Source organism: Oratosquilla oratoria, chromosome 34 (genome assembly GCF_046742065.1).
Source record: "Oratosquilla oratoria isolate Oo_2021 chromosome 34, ASM4674206v1, whole genome shotgun sequence".
NCBI classification, from domain to species: Eukaryota; Metazoa; Arthropoda; class Malacostraca; order Stomatopoda; family Squillidae; genus Oratosquilla; species Oratosquilla oratoria.
In genome coordinates, this window is record NC_134810.1 from 32,439,589 (window position 1) to 32,459,390 (window position 19,802).

The 19,802-nt window shown below is 43.1% G+C and overlaps 1 protein-coding gene across 6 annotated transcripts in view; it reads left to right on the forward strand.

Annotated features, from left to right (window-relative positions):
* LOC143018167 (DNA-binding protein Ets97D-like) overlaps positions 1–19,802 on the forward strand; it is a 66,364-nt gene that overhangs the window by 23,478 nt on the left and 23,084 nt on the right. For all 6 annotated transcript variants that reach the window (XM_076173332.1, XM_076173330.1, XM_076173331.1 and 3 more), the window contains exon 7: positions 11,245–11,372. In XM_076173332.1, the coding sequence (XP_076029447.1) occupies positions 11,245–11,372 (128 nt within the window). The remainder of the gene's footprint in view (positions 1–11,244; positions 11,373–19,802) is intronic.

The following is a 19,802-nucleotide window of genomic DNA, read 5'->3' on the forward strand; positions in this document are numbered from 1 at the left end:
GGAAAGGGGAAGGATGTTTTTTGGGCTTTTATGGATCTGAAAGAAAGGCACTGTGGGAGGTTATGCAGATTTATGGGATAGGAGGAAAGCTTTTGGGAGCTGTCAAGAGTTTTTATGAGAGTAGTAGAGCTTGTGTCAGGATTAGAAATGGAGAGAGTGAGTGGTTTGAAGTAAAGGTGGGACTTCGTCAAGGATGCGTTATGTCGCCCTGGCTGTTCAACTTATACATGGATGGGGTGGTGCGACAGGTGAATGCTAGGGTAGTGGGTCAGGGATTGGAGGTGGTTAAAGAAAATGGAGAAAAGTGGGAGGTGAGCCAGCTGTTGTTTGCGGACGACACTGCGCTTGTGGCAGGGTCAGAGGAGGGATTGAGGAAGCTGGTGGCAGAGTTTGGGAGAGTATGTGATAGAAGAAAGCTAAAGATAAATGTGGGTAAAAGTAAGGTGATGAGATGTACAAGGGGTGAAAGTGGCAGTAGACTGGAAGTGAACATTAAGGGAGAGCGACTGGAGGAAGTGGATAGTTTTAGATACTTGGGTGCGAGTGTAGCAGGAAAAGGTGGAGTGAAGGTGGAGGTAGAATGTAGATTGAGAGAAGCGAGTAAATGCCTTGGTGGATTAAAGAGTGTAATGAGGAATAGACATTTGGGAATGGATGCGAAGAGGAGACTGTATGAAGGAGTGATTGTGCCAACAGCACTGTATGGGGCAGAAACATGGAACATAAGAGAAGAAGAGAGAAGGAGTTTGAATGTGTTTGAGATGAGGTGTCTGAGAAGTATGGTGGGGGTTACTAGGCTGGATAGAGTGAGAAATGAGGAGGTGAGGAGGAGAACAGGGGTGAAAAAGGATTTGGGAGATAGGGTTGATGAAAGAATATTAGGATGGTTTGGACACATGGAAAGAATGAGTGAAGAAAGAGGTATGGAAGGCAGATGTGGAGGGAGTGAACATGAGGGGACGTCCTAGGATGAGGTGGATGGATGGGGTGAAGGGGGCTTTGGGGAAGAGGGGAATGTCTGTTGAGGAAGGAAGGGAGAGGACGGAAGACAGAGGTGAGTGGAGAATGGTTGTATATGGATGATGTTGTGATTGCATGAGGAGGAATGGGCGGGGGGGTGGGGGTGGGGGGTGGGGTAGTATGTGTGAGTAGATTTTGACGCAGCCCGAAGGGATTTCTCCCCGTCCTCTCCTTATATGCAAGGGGGGACGGAGAGGGGGGGTCGCCGATTAAATGAAGCGGCCTTGCTGTGGATGTGCTGTGTCTTGCGACACTGCTTCTGACCCAGGGCGGTGGGCAGGGTGCAGGGATGACCCGTCATCCAGGAGGTGCTCAGATGAGAGGGAGGGTGGGAGGGGTGTGGAGTGTATTTAGGGATGAAATGGGTGGGAGTGTTTTTATGCCTTTCCCTTTTTGGCTACCTCCCTTGGAAGGGGGAAAAAGCCTTGGTATATGTATGTATGTATGTATAATTTCTCCAAGCCCCAACTAACCAAGTTCTGCAAACATGATAAAATATATTGCCTTTCTGGTGCTATGTTTAGTCTTGTGGTGAGCCATATGATTGACTCTTGAAGGAAATGTGGAAAAAAAATTGAAAGTGCTGGTTCCATGTTTTACACTGACCCGATCGGGAACCGTGAAAACAAAGATGGCGGCCAAAAGGTCTGGCCGCTATCTCATTAGGGCAAATTCCAATGTAGATAACTTCACTGTTAATGGCACAAAGTACATGAAACTTACAAAGACGACTCACTTGCAATATATATTTATTTCTGAATTGTTTCCAGCCAAATTTATAAACAATTAAAGTGATTGGACGCCATAGGTCGCCATCGGATGCCTTTGGACGCATTTTAGGCAGACCCCTTCAACAGACATTCCTTTCTTTCCCAAAGCCCCTTTCACCCCATCCATCCATCTCATCCTAGGTCACCCCCTTATGTTCATTCCTTCCACATCTGCCTTCCACACTTTTTTTACTAGTCTTTCTTCACTCATTCTATCCATGTGTCCAAACCATCCCAATACTCTTTCATCCATCCTATCTCCCAACTCCCTTTCCACCCCTGTTCTCCTCCTCGCCTCCTCACTTCTCACTCTTTCCAGCCTAGTAACCCCTATCATACTTCTCAGACACCTCATCTCAAACACATTCAAACTCCTTCTCTCTTCCTCTCTTATGATCCATGTTTCTGCCCCATACAGTGCTGTCAGCACAACCACTCCTTCATACAGTCTCCTCTTAGCATCCATTCCCAAATGTCTATTTCTCATTACACTTTTTAATCCACCAAGGCATTTACTCGGTTCTCTCAATTTACATTCTACATCCACCTCCACTCCTCCCTTTCCTGCCACATTTGCACCCAAGTATCTAAAACTATCCACTTCCCCTGGTCTTTCTCCCTTAATACTCACTTCCAGTCTACTGCCACTTTATCCCCTTGTACATCTACCTTATTTCCTTTGATTTTTAGGAATTTGCCCCTTGGGGCTACAGGGAGAAGGATGCCTAGTCCCTCTCCCCGTCCCTTTCTTCTCGCCTCTTACGATCCAAGTGGGAAAACTTGGTGGCAGTATTCTTTTCCCCCACCATAGGGTTGATGAAAGAATATTAGGATGGTTTGGACACATGGAAAGAATGAGTGAAGAAAGACTAGTAAAAGAGGTATGGAAGGCAGATGTGGAGGGAGTGAACATGAGGGGACGTCCTAGGATGAGGTGGATGGATGGGGTGAAGGGGGCTTTGGGGAAGAGGGGAATGTCTGTTGAGGAAGGAAGGGAGAGGACGGAAGACAGAGGTGAGTGGAGAATGGTTGTATATGGATGATGTTGTGACTGCATGAGGAGGAATGGGCGGGGAAGTGGGGGGTGGGGTAGTATGTGTGAGTAGATTTTGACGCAGCCCGAAGGGATTTCTCCCCGTCCTCGCCTTATATGCAAAGGGGGACGGAGAGGGGGGGTCGCCGATTAAATGAAGCGGCCTCGCTGTGGATGTACTGTGTCTTGCGACACTGCTTCTGACCCAGGGCGGTGGGCAGGGTGCAGGGATGACCCGTCATCCAGGAGGTGCTCAGATGAGAGAAAGGGTGGGAGGGGTGTGGAGTGTATTTAGGGATGAAATGGGTGGGAGTGTTTTTATGCCTTTCCCTTTTTGGCTACCTCCCTTGGAAGGGGGAAAAAGCCTTGGTATATGTATGTATGTATGTACATCTACCTTACTTTTACCCACATTTACCTTCAACTTCCTTGTCACACACTTGCCCAAACTTTGTCACTAACTTCCTCAATCCCTCCTCTGATCCTGCTACAAGTGCAGTGTCGTCCACAAACAACAACTGGCTTATCTCCCACTTTTCTCCATTTTCTTTAACCATCTCCAGTCCCTGACCCACCACCCTTACATTTACCTCTCATACCATCCCATCCATGTATAAATTGAACAGCCAGGGTGACATAACACATCACTGATGAAGTCCCACCTTTACCTCAAACCACTCACTCTCTCCATTTCTAATCCTGACACATGCTCTACCACTCTTGTAAAAACTCTTGACAGCTCCTAAAAGTTTTCCTCCTATCCTGTATATCTGCAATATCTCCCACAATGCCTTCCTGTCTACCCTGTCATAAGCCTTTTCCAAATAAATAAAAGCCCCAAAAAACATCCTTACCTTTTCCTATAGCTTTCTCACATACCTGTCTTACCACAAAAAAACTGATCTATGTATCCACAACTTGTCATAATCCCACACTGTTCCTCACCAATTACTCCCTCTGTTCCTCTCCTAATCCTCTTAATCAATATCCTCCCATAAGCTTTCCCAACTACACTTAACAAGCTAATCCCTCTCAAACTACTACACTCACACTTGTCCCCTTTTCTCTTGTAAAGTGAAACTATACAGGCACTTTTGCTGGAGAGAGGATAGAGTGCCGGATTTGCTTCTACTCAAGATTAATAGACATTATACAAGAGAGAGATGGTTGGGCAGACTGTGCCTTTCTGGACCTACAAAAGGCATTTGATAAGGTACCACACAATATACTAATAAGGAAGATAGAATCAATAGGTGGCATCAGAGGAAAATTATTGGAATGGATGAAAAATGAGAGTAGTAATTAGAGGTCTGGGGTATTGGCTGCATGTTATTGTGGCAAAGTGGCATGCAGTTGATACTTTAGGGACTATATGGGGCACCCTTACGGACCAGAGCCACACATCATTTTGGCTGTGATAGAGGAAAACTCTGTTCATAGAGAAATGATGACACTTTTATACTCCGTTATGCTGTCCCCCAACCCATTGTTACTGTCCTGTACAATTTCTCTGAATATTCATTTCCTTTTTCACCTACCTTCCCTGTGATGGGGGAAAAGAATACTGCCACCAAGTATTTCCACTTATATCGTAAGAGGCGAGAAGAAAGGGACGGGGATTGGGACTAGGCATCCTTCTCCTTGTAGCCCCACAGGGGACATTCCTAAAAGAAAAAGGAAAGACATTAGAGGGACTAGGAGTTTCCCGACCAACACCCTAAGGTTTGGGTCTTTTAATGTGCGTGGATGTGGTACAGATGAGAGTAAAAGGGAAGAGATAGGTAGTATGTTTGTGAGAAGAAAGATGGATGTGTTGGCTTTGAGTGAAACTAAGCTGAAAGGGAAGGGTGAGTGTAAGTTTGGGAGTGTAAGTGGGAGGTTATCAGGAGTGAAGAGAGGGCGAGGGAGGGAAGGGGTGGCTATACTAGTGAGTGAAGAGATAGGTAAATGTGTAGTGGAGTGGAAGGAGGTTTCCTCTAGGATAATGTGGATGAAGGTGAAACTGGGAAAGGAGATGTGGGTTTTTGTAAATGCATATGGGCCTGGTAGTGAAAAGAGCGTAGAAGAAAGGGAGGCTTTTTGGATAGATTTAAATGAGTGCATAGAGGATTTAGGGAGAAATATCAATGTAATAGTACTGGGAGACCTTAATGCTAGGGTAGGAAATGATCCAATTGATGGAGTGGTTGGGAAATGTGGAGTTCCAGGAAAGAATCATAGTGGAGAGTTGATGGTGGAGATGTGTCTAGAGAGTTGATGATAGCAAATACAGTGTTTCGAAAGAAAGTCAAGCATAGTACACATGGGAGAGGGTGGTGGAGGGAAGGGTGATAGATAGAGCATTATTGGACTATGTAGTGGTAGATAGGAGTATGATAGGAAGAGTTAAGGATGTACATGTGCTAAGGGGAGAGGGTGGGGGAATATCAGATCATTTTTTGGTGGAAGGTAAGTTGAGAGTGGAGGATAGATGGAGAAAGAGGAAAAGAACAAAAGGTAGGGAGGTGCTTAGAGTGAACTCTTTAAATGAAAAGGAAAAGGAGTACAAGAAGAAGCTGAAGGAGGAGTGGGAGGGAGTGAAGGATAGAGTAGAGTTAGGTGTGGAGGAGGAATGGGGATGGTTCAAGGAGGGAGTCACAAAGTGTGCAAAGATGGTGTGTGGAACAAGAAGGACAGGAGGAAATAGAAGAAAGGGTAGTGAATGGTGGGATGAGGAAACAAAGAAGGTTGTAGAAGAGAAGAAGTGAGCTTTCACAGATTGGTTACAAAATAGGACGAGGGAGTGCATATGAGAGGTACAAAGAAAAGAAAAGAGAAGTTAAGCAAAAGGTAAAGGAGGCAAAGAGGAGAGCAGATGTGAAGTGGGGTAAGAGTATGACAGAAAATTTTGAAAGTAATGAAAAGATGTTTTGGAAAGAAATTAAGAGAGGAAGAGGGGACGAATCAAGTAGAGAAGAAAAGGTAGAAGGTGCAAATGGAGAGATGATAATGGAAGAGAAGGCAGTAAGGGGAAGATGGGCAGAATATTTTAGGGAGTTGCTAAATGTGAAGGAGGATAGGGAGAGAAAGATAGCTGCAGTGGGAAATGCTAAGAAAATGACCATGATGAGTGAGGAAAATGGAGGAGAAATAAGGAAGGATGAAGTGAAGGCAGTTGTTAAGATGATGAAAGCAGGTAAGGCACCTGGTCTGGATGGATGCCATGCAGAATGTGTAAGAAAAGGAGGTACAGTGATGGTGGACTGGCTGGTGAGGTTATTTATGTTTGCTGGAGAGAGGGTGGAGTGCCGGAGGACTGGAGAAGTGCCTGTATAGTTCCACTTTACAAGGGAAAAGGGGACAAGTGTAAGTGTAGTAGTTTCAGAGGGATTAGACAGAAAGGCACTGTGGGAGGTTTTGCGGATATACAGGGTAGGAGGAAAGCTTCTAGGAGCTGTCAAGAGTTTTTATGAGAATAGTAGAGCTTGTGTTAGGATTAGAAATGGAGTGAATGAGTGGTTCGAGGTAAAGGTGGGACTTCATCAAGGATGCGTTATGTCGCCCTGGCTGTTCAACTTATACATGGAAGGGGTAGTGCGAGTGGTAAATGCAAGGGTAGTGGGCCAGGGACTGGAGATGGTTAAAGAAAATGGAGAAAAGTGGGAGGTGAGCCAGCTGTTGTTTGCGGACGACACTGCGCTTGTGGCAGGATCGGAGGAAGGATTGAGGAAGTTGGTGGCAGAGTTTGGGAGAGTATGTGATAGAAGAAAGCTGAAGATAAATGTGGGTAAAAGTAAGGTGATGAGATGTACAAGGGGTGAAAGTGGCAGTAGTCTGGAAGTGAGCATTAAGGGAGAGCAACTTGAGGAAGTGGATAGTTTTAGATACTTGGGTGCAAATGTGGCAGGAAAAGGTGGAGTGAAGGTGGAGGTAGAATGTAGATTGAGAGAAGCGAGTAAATGCCTTGGTGGATTAAAAAGTGTAATGAGGAATAGACACTTGGGAATGGATGCTAAGAGGAGACTATATGAAGGAGTGATTGTGCCAACAGCACTGTATGGGGCAGAAACATGGAACATAAGAGAGAAGGAGTTTGAATGTGTTTGAAATGAGGTGGTTACTAGGCTAGATAGAGTGAGAAATGAGGAGGTGAGGAGGAGAAGAGGGGTGGAAAGGGAGTTGGGAGATAGGGTTGATGAAAGAGTATTAGGATGGTTTGGACACATGGAAAGAATGAGTGAAGAAAGACTAGTAAAAGAGGTATGGAAGGCAGATGTGGAGGGAGTGAACATGAGGGGACATCCTAGGATGAGGTGGATGGATGGGGTGAAGGGAGCTTTGGGGAAGAGGGGAATGTCTGTTGAAGGACGGGAGAGGACAGAAGACGGGTGAATGGAGAATGGTTGTATATGGATGATGTGATGCATGAGGTGGAATGGGTGGGGGGATGGGGGATGAGGTAGTATGTGTGAGCAAAATTTGACGCAGCCTGAAGGGATTTCTCCCCGTCTTCTCCTTTTATGCATGGAGGGGACGGAGAGGGGGGTCGCCGATTTAATGAAGCGGCCTTGCTGTGGATGTGCTGTGTCTTGCAGCACTGCTTCTGACCCAGGGCAGTGGACAAGGTGCAGGGATGACCCATCATCCAGGAGGTGCTAAGATGAGAGGGAGGGTGGAGGGATGTGGAGTGTATTCAGGGATGGAATGGGTGGGAATGATTTTATGCCTTTTCCTTTTTGGCTACCTCCATTGTAAGGGGGAAAAAGCCTTGGTATATGTATGTATGTATGGGAAGAAATGATAATTGGTGTCCTGCAGGGATCAGTACTGGCCCCGATCATGTTTGCTATATACATAAATAATATGGACGAAGGAGTAGAGTGTTATATGAATTTCTTTGCAGACAAAGCAAAAATACTAAAGAAAGTAAAAACAGAGGAGGATTGCAACTCATTACAACAAGACTTGGACAAGATCTGGAAAAGGACTCAAAAGTGGGAAGTGAAATTCAATATCAAGAAACGTAGTATAATGGAATTTGGAAAAAGTAAAAACAGAATATCGAGACATTATAACATTGGTGAAGAGGAGGTAAAAAAAGTAAACTCTGAAAAAGACCTTGGAGTGATGATCAACAAAGACTTGACACCAGATAAGCATATTTATAAAATAATTGGAGAAACCTACAATTTATTGAGGTCAATAAAAGTGGCATTTGCCTATTTGGATGAGGAAATGATAAAAAATAACTTAACTACACTAATAAGACCAAAACTCGAGTATGCAGAAACCCTATGGACACCCAGTACCAAAAAGAATATAAAGAAGTTAGAAAGAATACAAAGAGCAACAACAAAACTGGTGCCAACTCTTTCCAAAATGACATATGAACAAAGACTGTCCAAATTAGAATTACCAACTCTGGAACAAAGAAGGGAAAGAGGAGACCTACTAACTATCTATAGAATTATGAAGGGAATGGAAATCTTAGATAAGAATGATTTATTGAAATGGGACAATGGAAAAACAAGAGGACACGAAAAGAAACTAAAAAAAGATAATTACAGAAGAGATCTGAAAAAAAAAATAGCTTCCCACACAGAGTGATAGATACTTGGAACAAATTAGACAAAGAAACAGTGTGTGCAAACACTATTCAAGATTTTAAGAAAAAACTTGATGCTGAGAGATACAAAGATGGGTCACCATGAGCACTTCCTTCCCATATAATACAACTAGGTAAATAGTGTATGCAAAAACTATACACGAATTTAAGAGCAAACTAGACACTGCAAGATACAAAGACGGGACACCACAAATGTAGCTCCCCTTCCCATAAAATACAACTATGCTCGCCGCAACGAGAAGTGACCGCTAAGGCGGGGTTAGGGAATTCCCCGGTGTTGCCACATCTCCACAGATAACATGGCCCGCACGGCTCGCCCACCCGCCCGCTTTCTCTCTCTCACTCTCTCTCTCTCGCTCTCTCTCTCTCTCTCTCTCTCTCTCTCTCTATATATATATATATAATGTATTTATCCATGGCGAGAACGTGCGTGTGGATGCAATGCTTTCTGAATGCAGTCTGAGGGCGGGGCCAGAGAAGAGATGGAGCGGCAACGTCGCTCTCTCCCGCTCATATGATGTTAACGACTCGAGGAAACAAAACCTTTGTATAGAAAACATTGGTTTAATTTTTACCTCAGTGGTGGTGTGTGACAAAAAATTATATAATTATATGTGGCAACATTATAGAATTATAAAATAAAATTATACATACATACATACATATACCAAAGGCTTTTTCCGGGTAGCCAAAAAGAAAAAGGCATAGAAATCACTCCCACCCATTTCATTTCCCATATATTCCACTCCCCTCCACCCTCCTCCCTCCCTCTTATCTTGGCACCTCCTGGATGATGGGTCATCTCTGCATCCTGTCCACTGCCCTGGGTCAGAAGCAGTGTCGCAAGACACAGCACATCCACAGCAAGGCCGCTTCATAAATTCGGCGACTCCCCCTCTCCGTCCCCTCATGCAGAAAAAGAGAAGACGGGGAGAAATCCCTTCGGGCTGCGTCAAATTTTTTTTCATACATACTTCCTCACCCCCCATCCCCCACCCACTCCCCCTCATGCATCACAGCCTCATCTATACACAACCCTTCTCCATTCACCCCTATCTTTTGTCCTCTCCCGTCATTCCTCCACAGACATTCCTCTCTTTTGTAAAGCCCCTTTCACCCCATCCATCCATCTCATATTCACTTCTTTCACCTCTGCCTTCCACACTTCTTTTACAAATCTTTCTTCACTCATTCTTTCCATGTGTCCAAACCATCCTAATACTCTTTCATCAACCCTATCTCCCAGCTCCCTTTCCACCCCTGTTCTCCTCTTCACCTCCTCATTTCTCACTCTATCTAGCCTAGTAACCCCTATCATACTTCTCAGACATTTCATCTCAAACACATTCAAACTCCTTCTCTCTTCCTCTCTCATGTTCCATGTTTCTGCCCCGTACATTGCTGTTGGCACAATCACTCCTTCATATAACCTCTTCTTAGCATCCATTCCCAGATGTCTATTTCTCATTACACTTTTTAATCCACCAAGGCATTTACTCGCTTCTCTCAATCTACATTCTACCTCCACCCCCACTCCTACCAATCCTGACACATTTGCACCAAAAAATCTAAAACTATCCACTTCCTCCAGTTTCTCACCCTTAACCTCTTCACTCCGGGGCACATTGCACATCTGGCAGCATTAGCTGCCCGACGTGCGATGTTGCGTCATAATAATCGCATTATAAAAAATAAAGTCAGTGCTCAATCGTTCGTTCTCTTTCACCCGTGTATTTTGATAACCATAGAAAATTGATGAAGCCAGTTTAGAGAGAATGGAAATTACGTAGGTACGACTACAATAAATATAATCAAGATGGCGACATCGGCATCATCGAGTACCCACTTGCTCCTCATGCAGCCTACGTAGGCGTCACCGTATGGAAGTGGTTAATGCTCACTTCCAGCCTACTGTCAATCTCTCCTTGTACATCTCATCACCTTACTTTATAAAATTATAAAATAAAATAACATTATAAAGTAATTATATGTGGTAACACAGGGGGAATCCCCGTGCTCCGCCCTACCGGCCTCTTTTCGATGCAGCGAGTTTAGGTAAATACACAGTCAGAATTTGAGGCTATGTATGATAGAATATTAGAGAATAGGAGACAGGACCCAATGAGCCTTGCTCCTTTCCTGTATACTACAATTAGGTAAATACACACATGCACTATAGAGCTCATAGTTTGTTTATGCAAGCTTGTCATAAACTAAAAAGTGTTTCTCAGTAAAAGTTTATTATTACCACATAAATGAATCAAGGAGATAATGGTGCTATAACTAGTCACAGTGAAATGTATATAGATTATCACACACACATTTTCTCCTTTCACTCGTATTGTCTTTTCATAACGTGGATTGTGATGCATTATTGAATCATCGTACATCAAGCAGCCTAACACTCACACGTGAATATTTGACTTGTATTGAAGAGGATAAATATAGAGCTGACAACAGGTGATTACTTCACTCATACCACTTTCATCCAGTGACATAGAAACAGTTCCACACTAATACAACACAGACATCAATGCAAGGTTTCTTCCCAGGGAGATCAGTGGGAAGGTCCAAGGATCATTGCTAGCTGCTGAGGGGCTGTGGTTTTTTATTCAGTAAAACTCGAGGCAACATTTGATCCCATTTCAGCACCTCAAGGATGAAGGGTTGCCCAGTCCCCCCTTCACACTGTTTGAGTGTCACTTAATTCTTAAAGTACTGACAGCATAAAACAAATAAAGTCAGTACCCCATAATCCAGTTTGAAGTAATGTCCATAAGTTTGCTAAAAAAAATTTTTTTCCTTTTGTGCCTCAGCTGTTGCATGTGATCCAGAGAGTGCAACTCCAAAGCCCTTGCCACCAAAAGGTCTACCACCCACAACTAAAATGTCAGCTGGAAACCTAGGAGCAAGTCGTTTGGCTAAGTCCAACACTTTAAAACTGGTGAGTTATTTCTCTTTTTCTGCATGAGGGGACAGGGGGATGGGGTCACTGATTAAATGAAGGGCCTTGCTGTGGATATGCTATTTCTTGCTGCTGTGTTGCTTCTGACCCAGGGCAGTGGGCAGGGTGTGGGTGTGGCCCGTCGTCTGGGAGGGGCTGGGAAGGGAGGGGTGGTGAGTGGGAGTGGAGTGTGTGGGAATGGAATGGAATGGATTTTGGCTACCTCCCTTGTAAGGGGGAAAAGGTTGGTATATGTATGTATGAATTACTAGTGTTACCTATTTCTTTTAGTTTTAGGGGGTTATCTTGTAATCATATAGTAGATTTTGTTTTGTCTGAGGTCAGATCTTCTCTTGATAAAAATTGTCTGAGATTAGCCAGAATGCAGTACAGTAGAACTTATATGCATTACTAGAGACTAATCATTTTGATGACAGTTATAGGTAAATTGCAGGAATCATTAATAGCAAATAGTGTTCGAGATGAAATGTGTGAGAAATATGGTTGGATAGAGTGAGAAAGAAGGTGAGGAGAAGAACAGGTGGAGAAGGAGATGGTAGATAGGGGCATGTATGTATGACCGAGGATGAAATGGATAGATTGGGTGAAAGGAGCTTAGAGTAAGAGGTGAATGTCTGTTGAGCAGAGAAGGGAAAAGGCAGGAGATAGGGGTGAGTGGAGAATGGTTGTGTATAGATGATACTATATATGAAAAGAAAAGAAGTAAAGCAAAAGGTAAAGGTTGCAAAGAGGAGAGCAGATGTGAAATGGGGTAAGAGTTTGACAGAAAATTTTGAAAGTAATAAAAAGATGTTTTGGAAAGAAATTAAGAGAAGAAGAGGAGGCGAATCAAGTAGAGAAGAAAAGGTAAAAGGTGCAGATGGAGAGATGATAATGGAAGAGAAGGCAGTAAGGGGAAGATGGGCAGAATATTTTAGGGAGTTGCTAAATGTGAAGGAGGATAGGGAAGGAAAGATTGCTGCAGTGGGAAGTGCGAAGAAAATGAGTGATGAATGAGGAGAATGGAGGAGAAATAAGGAAGGATGAGGTGAAGGCAGTTGTTAAGATGATGAAAGAAGGTAAGGCACCTGGTCTGGATGGATGCCATGCAGAATGTCTGAAAAAGGGAGGTACAGTGATGGTGGACTGGTTGGTGAGGTTATTTAATGTTTGTTGGAGAGAGGGTAGAGTGCCGGAGGACTGGAGGAGTGCCTGTATAGTTCCTCTTTACAAGGGAAAAGGGGACAAGTGTGAATGTAGTAGTTTCAGAGGGATTAGCTTGTTGAGTGTAGTTGGGAAGGCTTATGGGAGGATCTTGATTGAGAGGATTAGAAGAGGAACAGAAGGAGTAATTGGTGAGGAAAAGTGTGGATTTAGGACGGGTAGAGGTTGTGTAGATCAGATGTGGTAAGACAGATATGTGAGAAAGCTATAGGAAAGGGGAAGGATGTTTTTTGGGCTTTTATGGATCTGGAAAAGGCTTATGATAGGGAAGACAGGAAGGCACTGTGAGAGGTTATGCAGATATATGGGATAGGAGTAAAGCTTCTGGGAGCTGTCAAGAGTTTTTATGAGAATAGTAGAGCTTGTGTCAGGATTGGAAATGGAAAGAGTGAGTGGTTCGAGGTAAAGGTGGGACTTCGTCAAGGATGCGTTATGTCGCCCTGTCTGTTCAACTTATACATGGATGGGGTAGTGCGAGAGGTAAATGCAAGGGTAGTGGGCAAGGGATTGGAGATGGTTAAAGAAAATGGAGAAAAGTGGGAGGTGAGCCAGCTGTTGTTTGCGGACGACACTGCGCTTGTGGCAGGATCGGAGGGATTGAGGAAGTTGGTGACAGAGTTTGGGAGAGTATGTGATAGAAGAAAGCTAAAGACAAATGTGGGTAAAAGTAAGGTGATGAGATGTACATTGGGTGAAAGTGGCAGTAGACTGAAAGTGAGCATTAAGGGAGAGCGACTGGAGGAAGTGGATAGTTTTAGATACTTGGGTTCAAATGTGGCAGGGAAAGGTGGAGTGAAAGTGGAGGTAGAATGTAGATTGAGAGAAGCAAGTAAATGCCTTGGTGGATTAAAGAGTGTAATGAGGAATAGACATTTGGGAATGGATGCTAAGAGGAGACTGTATGAAGGAGTGATTGTGCCAACAGCACTGTATGGGGCAGAAACATGGAACATAAGAGAAGAAGAGAGAAGGAGTTTGAATGTGTTTGAGATGAGGTGTCTGAGCAGTATGATAGGGGTTACTAGGCTAGATAGAGTGAGAAATGAGGAAGTGAGGAGGAGAACAGGGGTGGAGAAGGAGCTGGGAGATAGGATTGATGAAAGAGTATTAGGATGGTTTGGACACATGGAAAGAATGAGTGAAGAAAGACTAGTAAAAGAGGTGTGGAAGGCAGATGTGGAGGGAGTGAACATGAGGGGACGTCCTAGGATGAGGTGGATGGATGGGGTGAAGGGGGCTTTGGGGAAGAGGGGAATGTCTGTTGAGGAAGGACGGGAGAGGACAGAAGACGGGTGAATGGAGAATGGTTGTATATGGATGATGTGATTGCATTAAGTGGAATGGGCGGGTGGATGGGGGGTGAGGTAGTATGTGTGAGCAAAATTTGACGCAGCCCAAAGGGATTTCTCCCCGTCCTCTCATTTTATGCAATGGGGGGACGGAGAAAGGGGGGTCGCCGATTTAATGAAGTGGCCTTGCTGTGGATGTGCTGTGTCTTGCGACACTGCTTCTGACCCAGGGCAGTGGACAAGGTGCAGGGATGACCCATCATTCAGGAGGTGCTAAGATAAGAGGGAGGCTGGAGGGGTGTGGAGTGTATTCAGGGATGGAATGGATGGGAATGATTTTATGCCTTTTTCTTTTTGGCTACCCCCCTTGTAAGGGGGAAAAAGCCTTGGTATATGTATGTATGTATGTGATGCAAGGAAGGGAGGGGATGGGGAATGGGAGGATAGGAAGTGGTTATGTGTGAATGATATTTTGATGCAGCCCAAAGGAATTTTTCCCCATTTTCTCTTTTTCTGCACAAGGGGACAAAGAGGGGGGGTTGTTGAAGCGGCCTTGTTGTGGATACACTGTGTCTTGCTACATTGCTTTTGACCCAGGGCAGTGGTCAGGATACAGGGATGACTTGTCATCCATAAGGGGCTGAGTTGAGAGGAAGGAAAGGGTGGAATGGGTGGGAGTGTGTGCATGCCTTCTGACTTAGTTACTTCCCTTGTAAGGTGGAGGAAGTCCTTAGTATATAAATAGGTAGTATCAGGGAACATTTAGCAAGGCATAAACTGATTTGTAACTCATGGCATGAGTTCACCAAGAGTAGATTGTGTGTAACAAATCTTTTATCCTTTAACACTAATGTTTACAAGACAGCAGTTGATTATGATATTATATACCTTGACTTTAGCAGTGTTTAACAAGGTACATCACCAGAGACTACTAAATAAAATCATGGGCCATGGCATAGGAGGAAAAGTGCTAGGATGGATAACTGACAGAAAACAGCAGGTCACCATTTATAGTGTAAAATCCAAATGGGGTAGTGTTACTAATAGAGTTTACCAGGGTACAGTTTTGGGTCCTTTATTGTTGATTATGTAAATAAAAGACTTGGACAATGGGATTAATAGTGATGTTAGTGAGTTCGCTAATGGCACTAAAATAGGGCACCACATTAAGGGGACCGGCTGGTCAAGAATCGATGAAAATTGGGAAAAAATGAAAAACTGGGAAAAAATTCTACATCTGCGTATAGCAATCGACAGTCTGTATGTGGAGTATTTAATCAAAATTCGCCTTATTTTCGTAGTTATGGCAGATAAACCCCCTCCTCCCCCCAACTCGACCCCATCTCGGCCCTATGATACGTATTGGTCACTACAATATATATATTATTGCAATAAATAACAATAATTTGTAATGATTGAGTGCTATTCCTAGTGACTTCTGGCAACTCTGTCTCTGTACCAGAGGTTATATATAGACCCCAGAATGGGTAGATGCCTCAGAAAGCGATAAACAGTAGACAAAAATTGAGTGATAGGCTCCACTGCAAGCCACCATCAATCCTTTTGTCATTTGACAAGCTGTTATACTATTTTTGAGATGCCATGTCCTCGCAAGCAAACCAAACACCTTCAGGAAGCTAGGAAAAGGCAAGAATTACAAAGTAAGCAAGCTATGACACCCTAATGTAATAACCTGCCTAAAATGCAGGTGGGGACCAGGAGCCAGAAGACAGAGGATTATATGACTGGACATCAACATATATGACTGAATATGAATAAATTTTATTCTAAATATCATCAACATTCAAGCCTAAAAAGCTAAATAAGGAAATGCAATGATATCCCTTATTTATATTAGTATGTAGGGGTTCAAAGTTAGTGAAAACTTTGACGGCCCGTATCTCAAAACCTAAGTTTTATACCTTCAAACTTCTACTCCTCCATAACTTCTTAATCAATTTCAATGAAAATTCACACATAATATGTCTAAATCTGCTTGATTGATGAAATAGAACGTTTTTTTTAATATCTGAAAGGGTTAATTTTTGCAAAAAAAAAAATTCCCTATTTGAAGGGGGACGGAGTGGGAAAAGATATAAAAATTAAAATTCCACAAACTAATTACTTTAACTAAAATTTCTCTCTATTAGTTTGAAGGTCTGGATAAGGTCCTTCCACCATATTAATTTCATTCATGTAGAGCAATTATTATAGGAGGAGTAGTCATTTCAAAATTATCAATTTTTTTGAAAGGGAGATGGGGGGGCAAAACATGAAAGGGTTGCAGATTAGTTTTTTTGGGTTAGGAAAGATGTATATGGTGTCCTTAACTCCTGGCATAAATTTCTGTGCAATAACCCAATTAATAAAGATTTTCATCTTTTGATCAGCCGGTCCCCTTAAGTTGGGGGATAATGCTGGGATCCTCCAGCAGGAACTTGATAAATTGTTAGCATGGTTGGTTAAATGGCAAATGGACCTCAATATCTCAAGTGCACCGTGTTAAACAGGATTACACAACCCAGCTAACAGATATAGCTTAGATAATACCATATTAACCACTTCCATACGGTGACACCTACGTAGGCGTCATGAGGAGCAAGTGGGTACGCGATGATGCCGACGTCGGCGTCTTGATTATATTTATTGTAGTCGTACCTACGTAACCTCCATTCTCTCTAAACTGGCTTCATCATATTTTCTATGGTTATCAAAATTCACGGGTGAAAGAGAACGAACGATTGAGCACTGACTTTATTTTTTATAATGCGATTATTATGACGCAACATCGCACGTCGGCCAGCTAATGCTGCCAGATGTGCGATGTGCCCCAGAGTGAAGAGGTTAAAGAAAACAGTGTGAAAAGGATTTAGGGATATTACTTTAGTAAGGAGGAGCATGCTGACAGGAGACCTCTTGGTCTATAACTAGGTCACATGTGAAAAAATTATAATAATGATATACCCCATCTGGGGTATTGGGTGCATGTTGTTATGGCAAAGTAGCATGCAAGCAGTTGATACTTTAGGGTCTATATGGGGTGCCCCTATGGACCAGAGCCACACATCATTTTGTCTGTGATAGAGGAGGACTCTGCTCACAGAGAAATGATGAAACTTTTATTATACTGCTACTGTCCCTCTGTTATGCTGTCCCCCAACCCCTTGTTGCTGTCCTGTACCATTTCTCTGAATTTCATTTCCTTGTTTTGCCTACCCTGTGGTGGGGGGAAAAGAATACTGCCACCAAGTATTTCCACTTGGATCGTAAGAGGTGAGAAAAACGGGACAGGGATTGGGACCAGGCATCCTTCTCCCTGTAGCCCCACAGGGGACATTCCTAAAAAAAGTAAAGGCATAAGAGGGTCTAGGAGTTTTCCAACCAGCACCCTAAGGTTTGGGTCTTTTAATGTGCATGGATGTGGTACAAATGAGAGTACAACCACTCCTCATTTAACGTTGACAATTGGGACCAGCGTCGCTGTCGTTAACCGAATTGGTCGTTAAGCGAAAGTGTATACATGTACGTACATGTACTGTATGTACAATGTCCAGCAATACATGTATCTTTGTTTTCGTATATTTTCCCTCTTTTATACAGTACATTTAAGCTTTATTTACTGTTTTGATAGTACAGAAAGCTCTCAAATAACGTGGTGGTTAGGATCCTGAAATTATCGTGTATGACCAAATCCGCGTATGCTGACATTCCATATGAAATACCGGGGTATTTTTTTAGTTTTGACCATGGGCGCAATATAGCGATAGAAAATTAATCATTAATTTTGTAAATTAAAATGTATCAACATACTATGCAATTTTGTGGGCGGAAATGAAAATAAAAAATACCTTGCTACAAGCAAATATGCTAATGAACGAAGTCGGTAGCATAGGATCGGGACGCCATCTTGTTGTCTGTCAATCGATGGCCTCAGTACTTCCTCGCCAGGTATATTTTCTTGAAGGAATGTTATGGAGCGGAGATACATGCATTCCTTCAAGCTGCAAGAATTTTGTATACCCCACAAGCTGAGTGGTTGAAAAGCCCACCATCGTCTCTCACGACGACGACAACAAGGACGAGCCAGATGACATTTAATTTGCAGGTAATGATGTATTAAACACAGGTTAGTTTAGTTTAGGTTAGACGAATTTATCATCCTTTCATTTCTTTGACATCGGCATCTATCATAACAAACATGGCGTACCATTCGTCCGACACGACTTCGTTACTTACAAAATTTGTTTTAGCACCTTTTTTGTTTTTTTTATTCCTCTCACAAAATTGCATAGTACGTTGATACATTATAATTTACAAAATTAATAATTATTTTTCTATTGCTATATTGTGCCCATGGTTGAAATTAAAAATTTACCAATACCGGTATATACTGTACCCCAGGTAGTTTTTGCAGCTTGTAGGATGGTAAGCTTCAGAACACTTTACCTCACAGCTAATATCCACTGTACAAGTTCATTTATAACATCATACAAATTTGCCTTAGCCAACTTATCGTACACGACGTCGTAACTTCGGGAGATTTACATTAAACGAATATTGGTCTGTCATAAAGCCCATCGTTACTCCGCGTTGTCATTAACTGAGTAAGTCGTTAAACGAGGAGTGGTTGTAAAAGGGAAGAAATAGGTAGTATGTTTGTGAGAAGAAAGATGGATGTGTTGGCTTTGAGTGGGACTAAGTTGAGAGGGAAGGGTGAGTGTGAGTTTGGGAGTGTAATTGGGAGGTGTTCAGGAATGAAGAGAGGGCAAGGGAGAGAAGGGGTGGCTATACTAGTAAGTGAAGAGATAGTTAAACATGTAGTGGAGTGGAAGGAGGTTTCCTCAAGGATAATGTGGATGAAGGGTGAAACTGGGAAAGGAGATGTGGGTTTTTGTAAGTGCATATGGGCCTGGTAGTGAGAAGAGTGTAGAAGAAAGGGAGGCTTTTTGGATAGATTTAAATGAGTGCATAGAGGGATTAGGGAGGAACATCACTGTAGTTGTATTGGGTATGCTAGGATAGGAAAGGAACCAATTGACGGAGTGGTTGGGAAATAAGGAGTTCCAGGAAAGAATCACAGTAGAGAGTTGATGGTGGAGATGTGTCTAGAAAGAGAGTTGATGATAGCAAATACAGTGTTTAGGAAGAAAGTAAAGCATAAGTACACATGAGAGAGGGTGTTGGATGGAAGGGTGGTTGTTCCACCCCCTTTTGTTATCACCATTGGGTTTTTCCCCCTCTTTGCTGTCTTTGCTCTTCTTCAGTACTTTTCTAGAGTTTTCTTGTTAATTCATAAGTTTCACTCAAGTTCAGGTAAGTAGGCCCCCTGCCTAAGTTCTGATTGAGGGTGAATAAAAATGAGGGTGTAATTTTCAGTGAACATATTGGTCTAAATCAGTACACCTGAGAAATCCCCCAGAGGAATTCTCAACGTCGCGTCTAGCCATCTTCGTTCTGACGTCACTTTTTTTTCCATCCAATAGTCTTTTACTTCTCAAACAAGTGCCACACCTTAAGGGCATGCCTTTTTCCCCTTTGTCCAATAATGTTTCTCCTCGTACACATTTTTCTCCAATCCGAGAGGCTGTTATAGTCCTAGTAACATCGCTACATAAGCATTATGTCGTAACGGAGATGGCTGTCCGCTTACAGTTTTGGTTACATTAGCATTATTACAATCAGTCACCTCTGTGTCAACATACAACAACCTTGTCGGTCGTTTGTTTACCTAGACAGGACGGCAACTAAACAACTCCCCGACTCAGCACTCGCAGTCGGCGCGGTCGCCACTGAATCAAAACACCCTAATAAAAAGACTATAAAATTTCCTTCCAGTCCTACCTCCTCGATCTACCTCTGATCTACCTTAAATGTCTACCTTTATCTACTGGCCTCTTACAGTGGTAGATAGAGCATT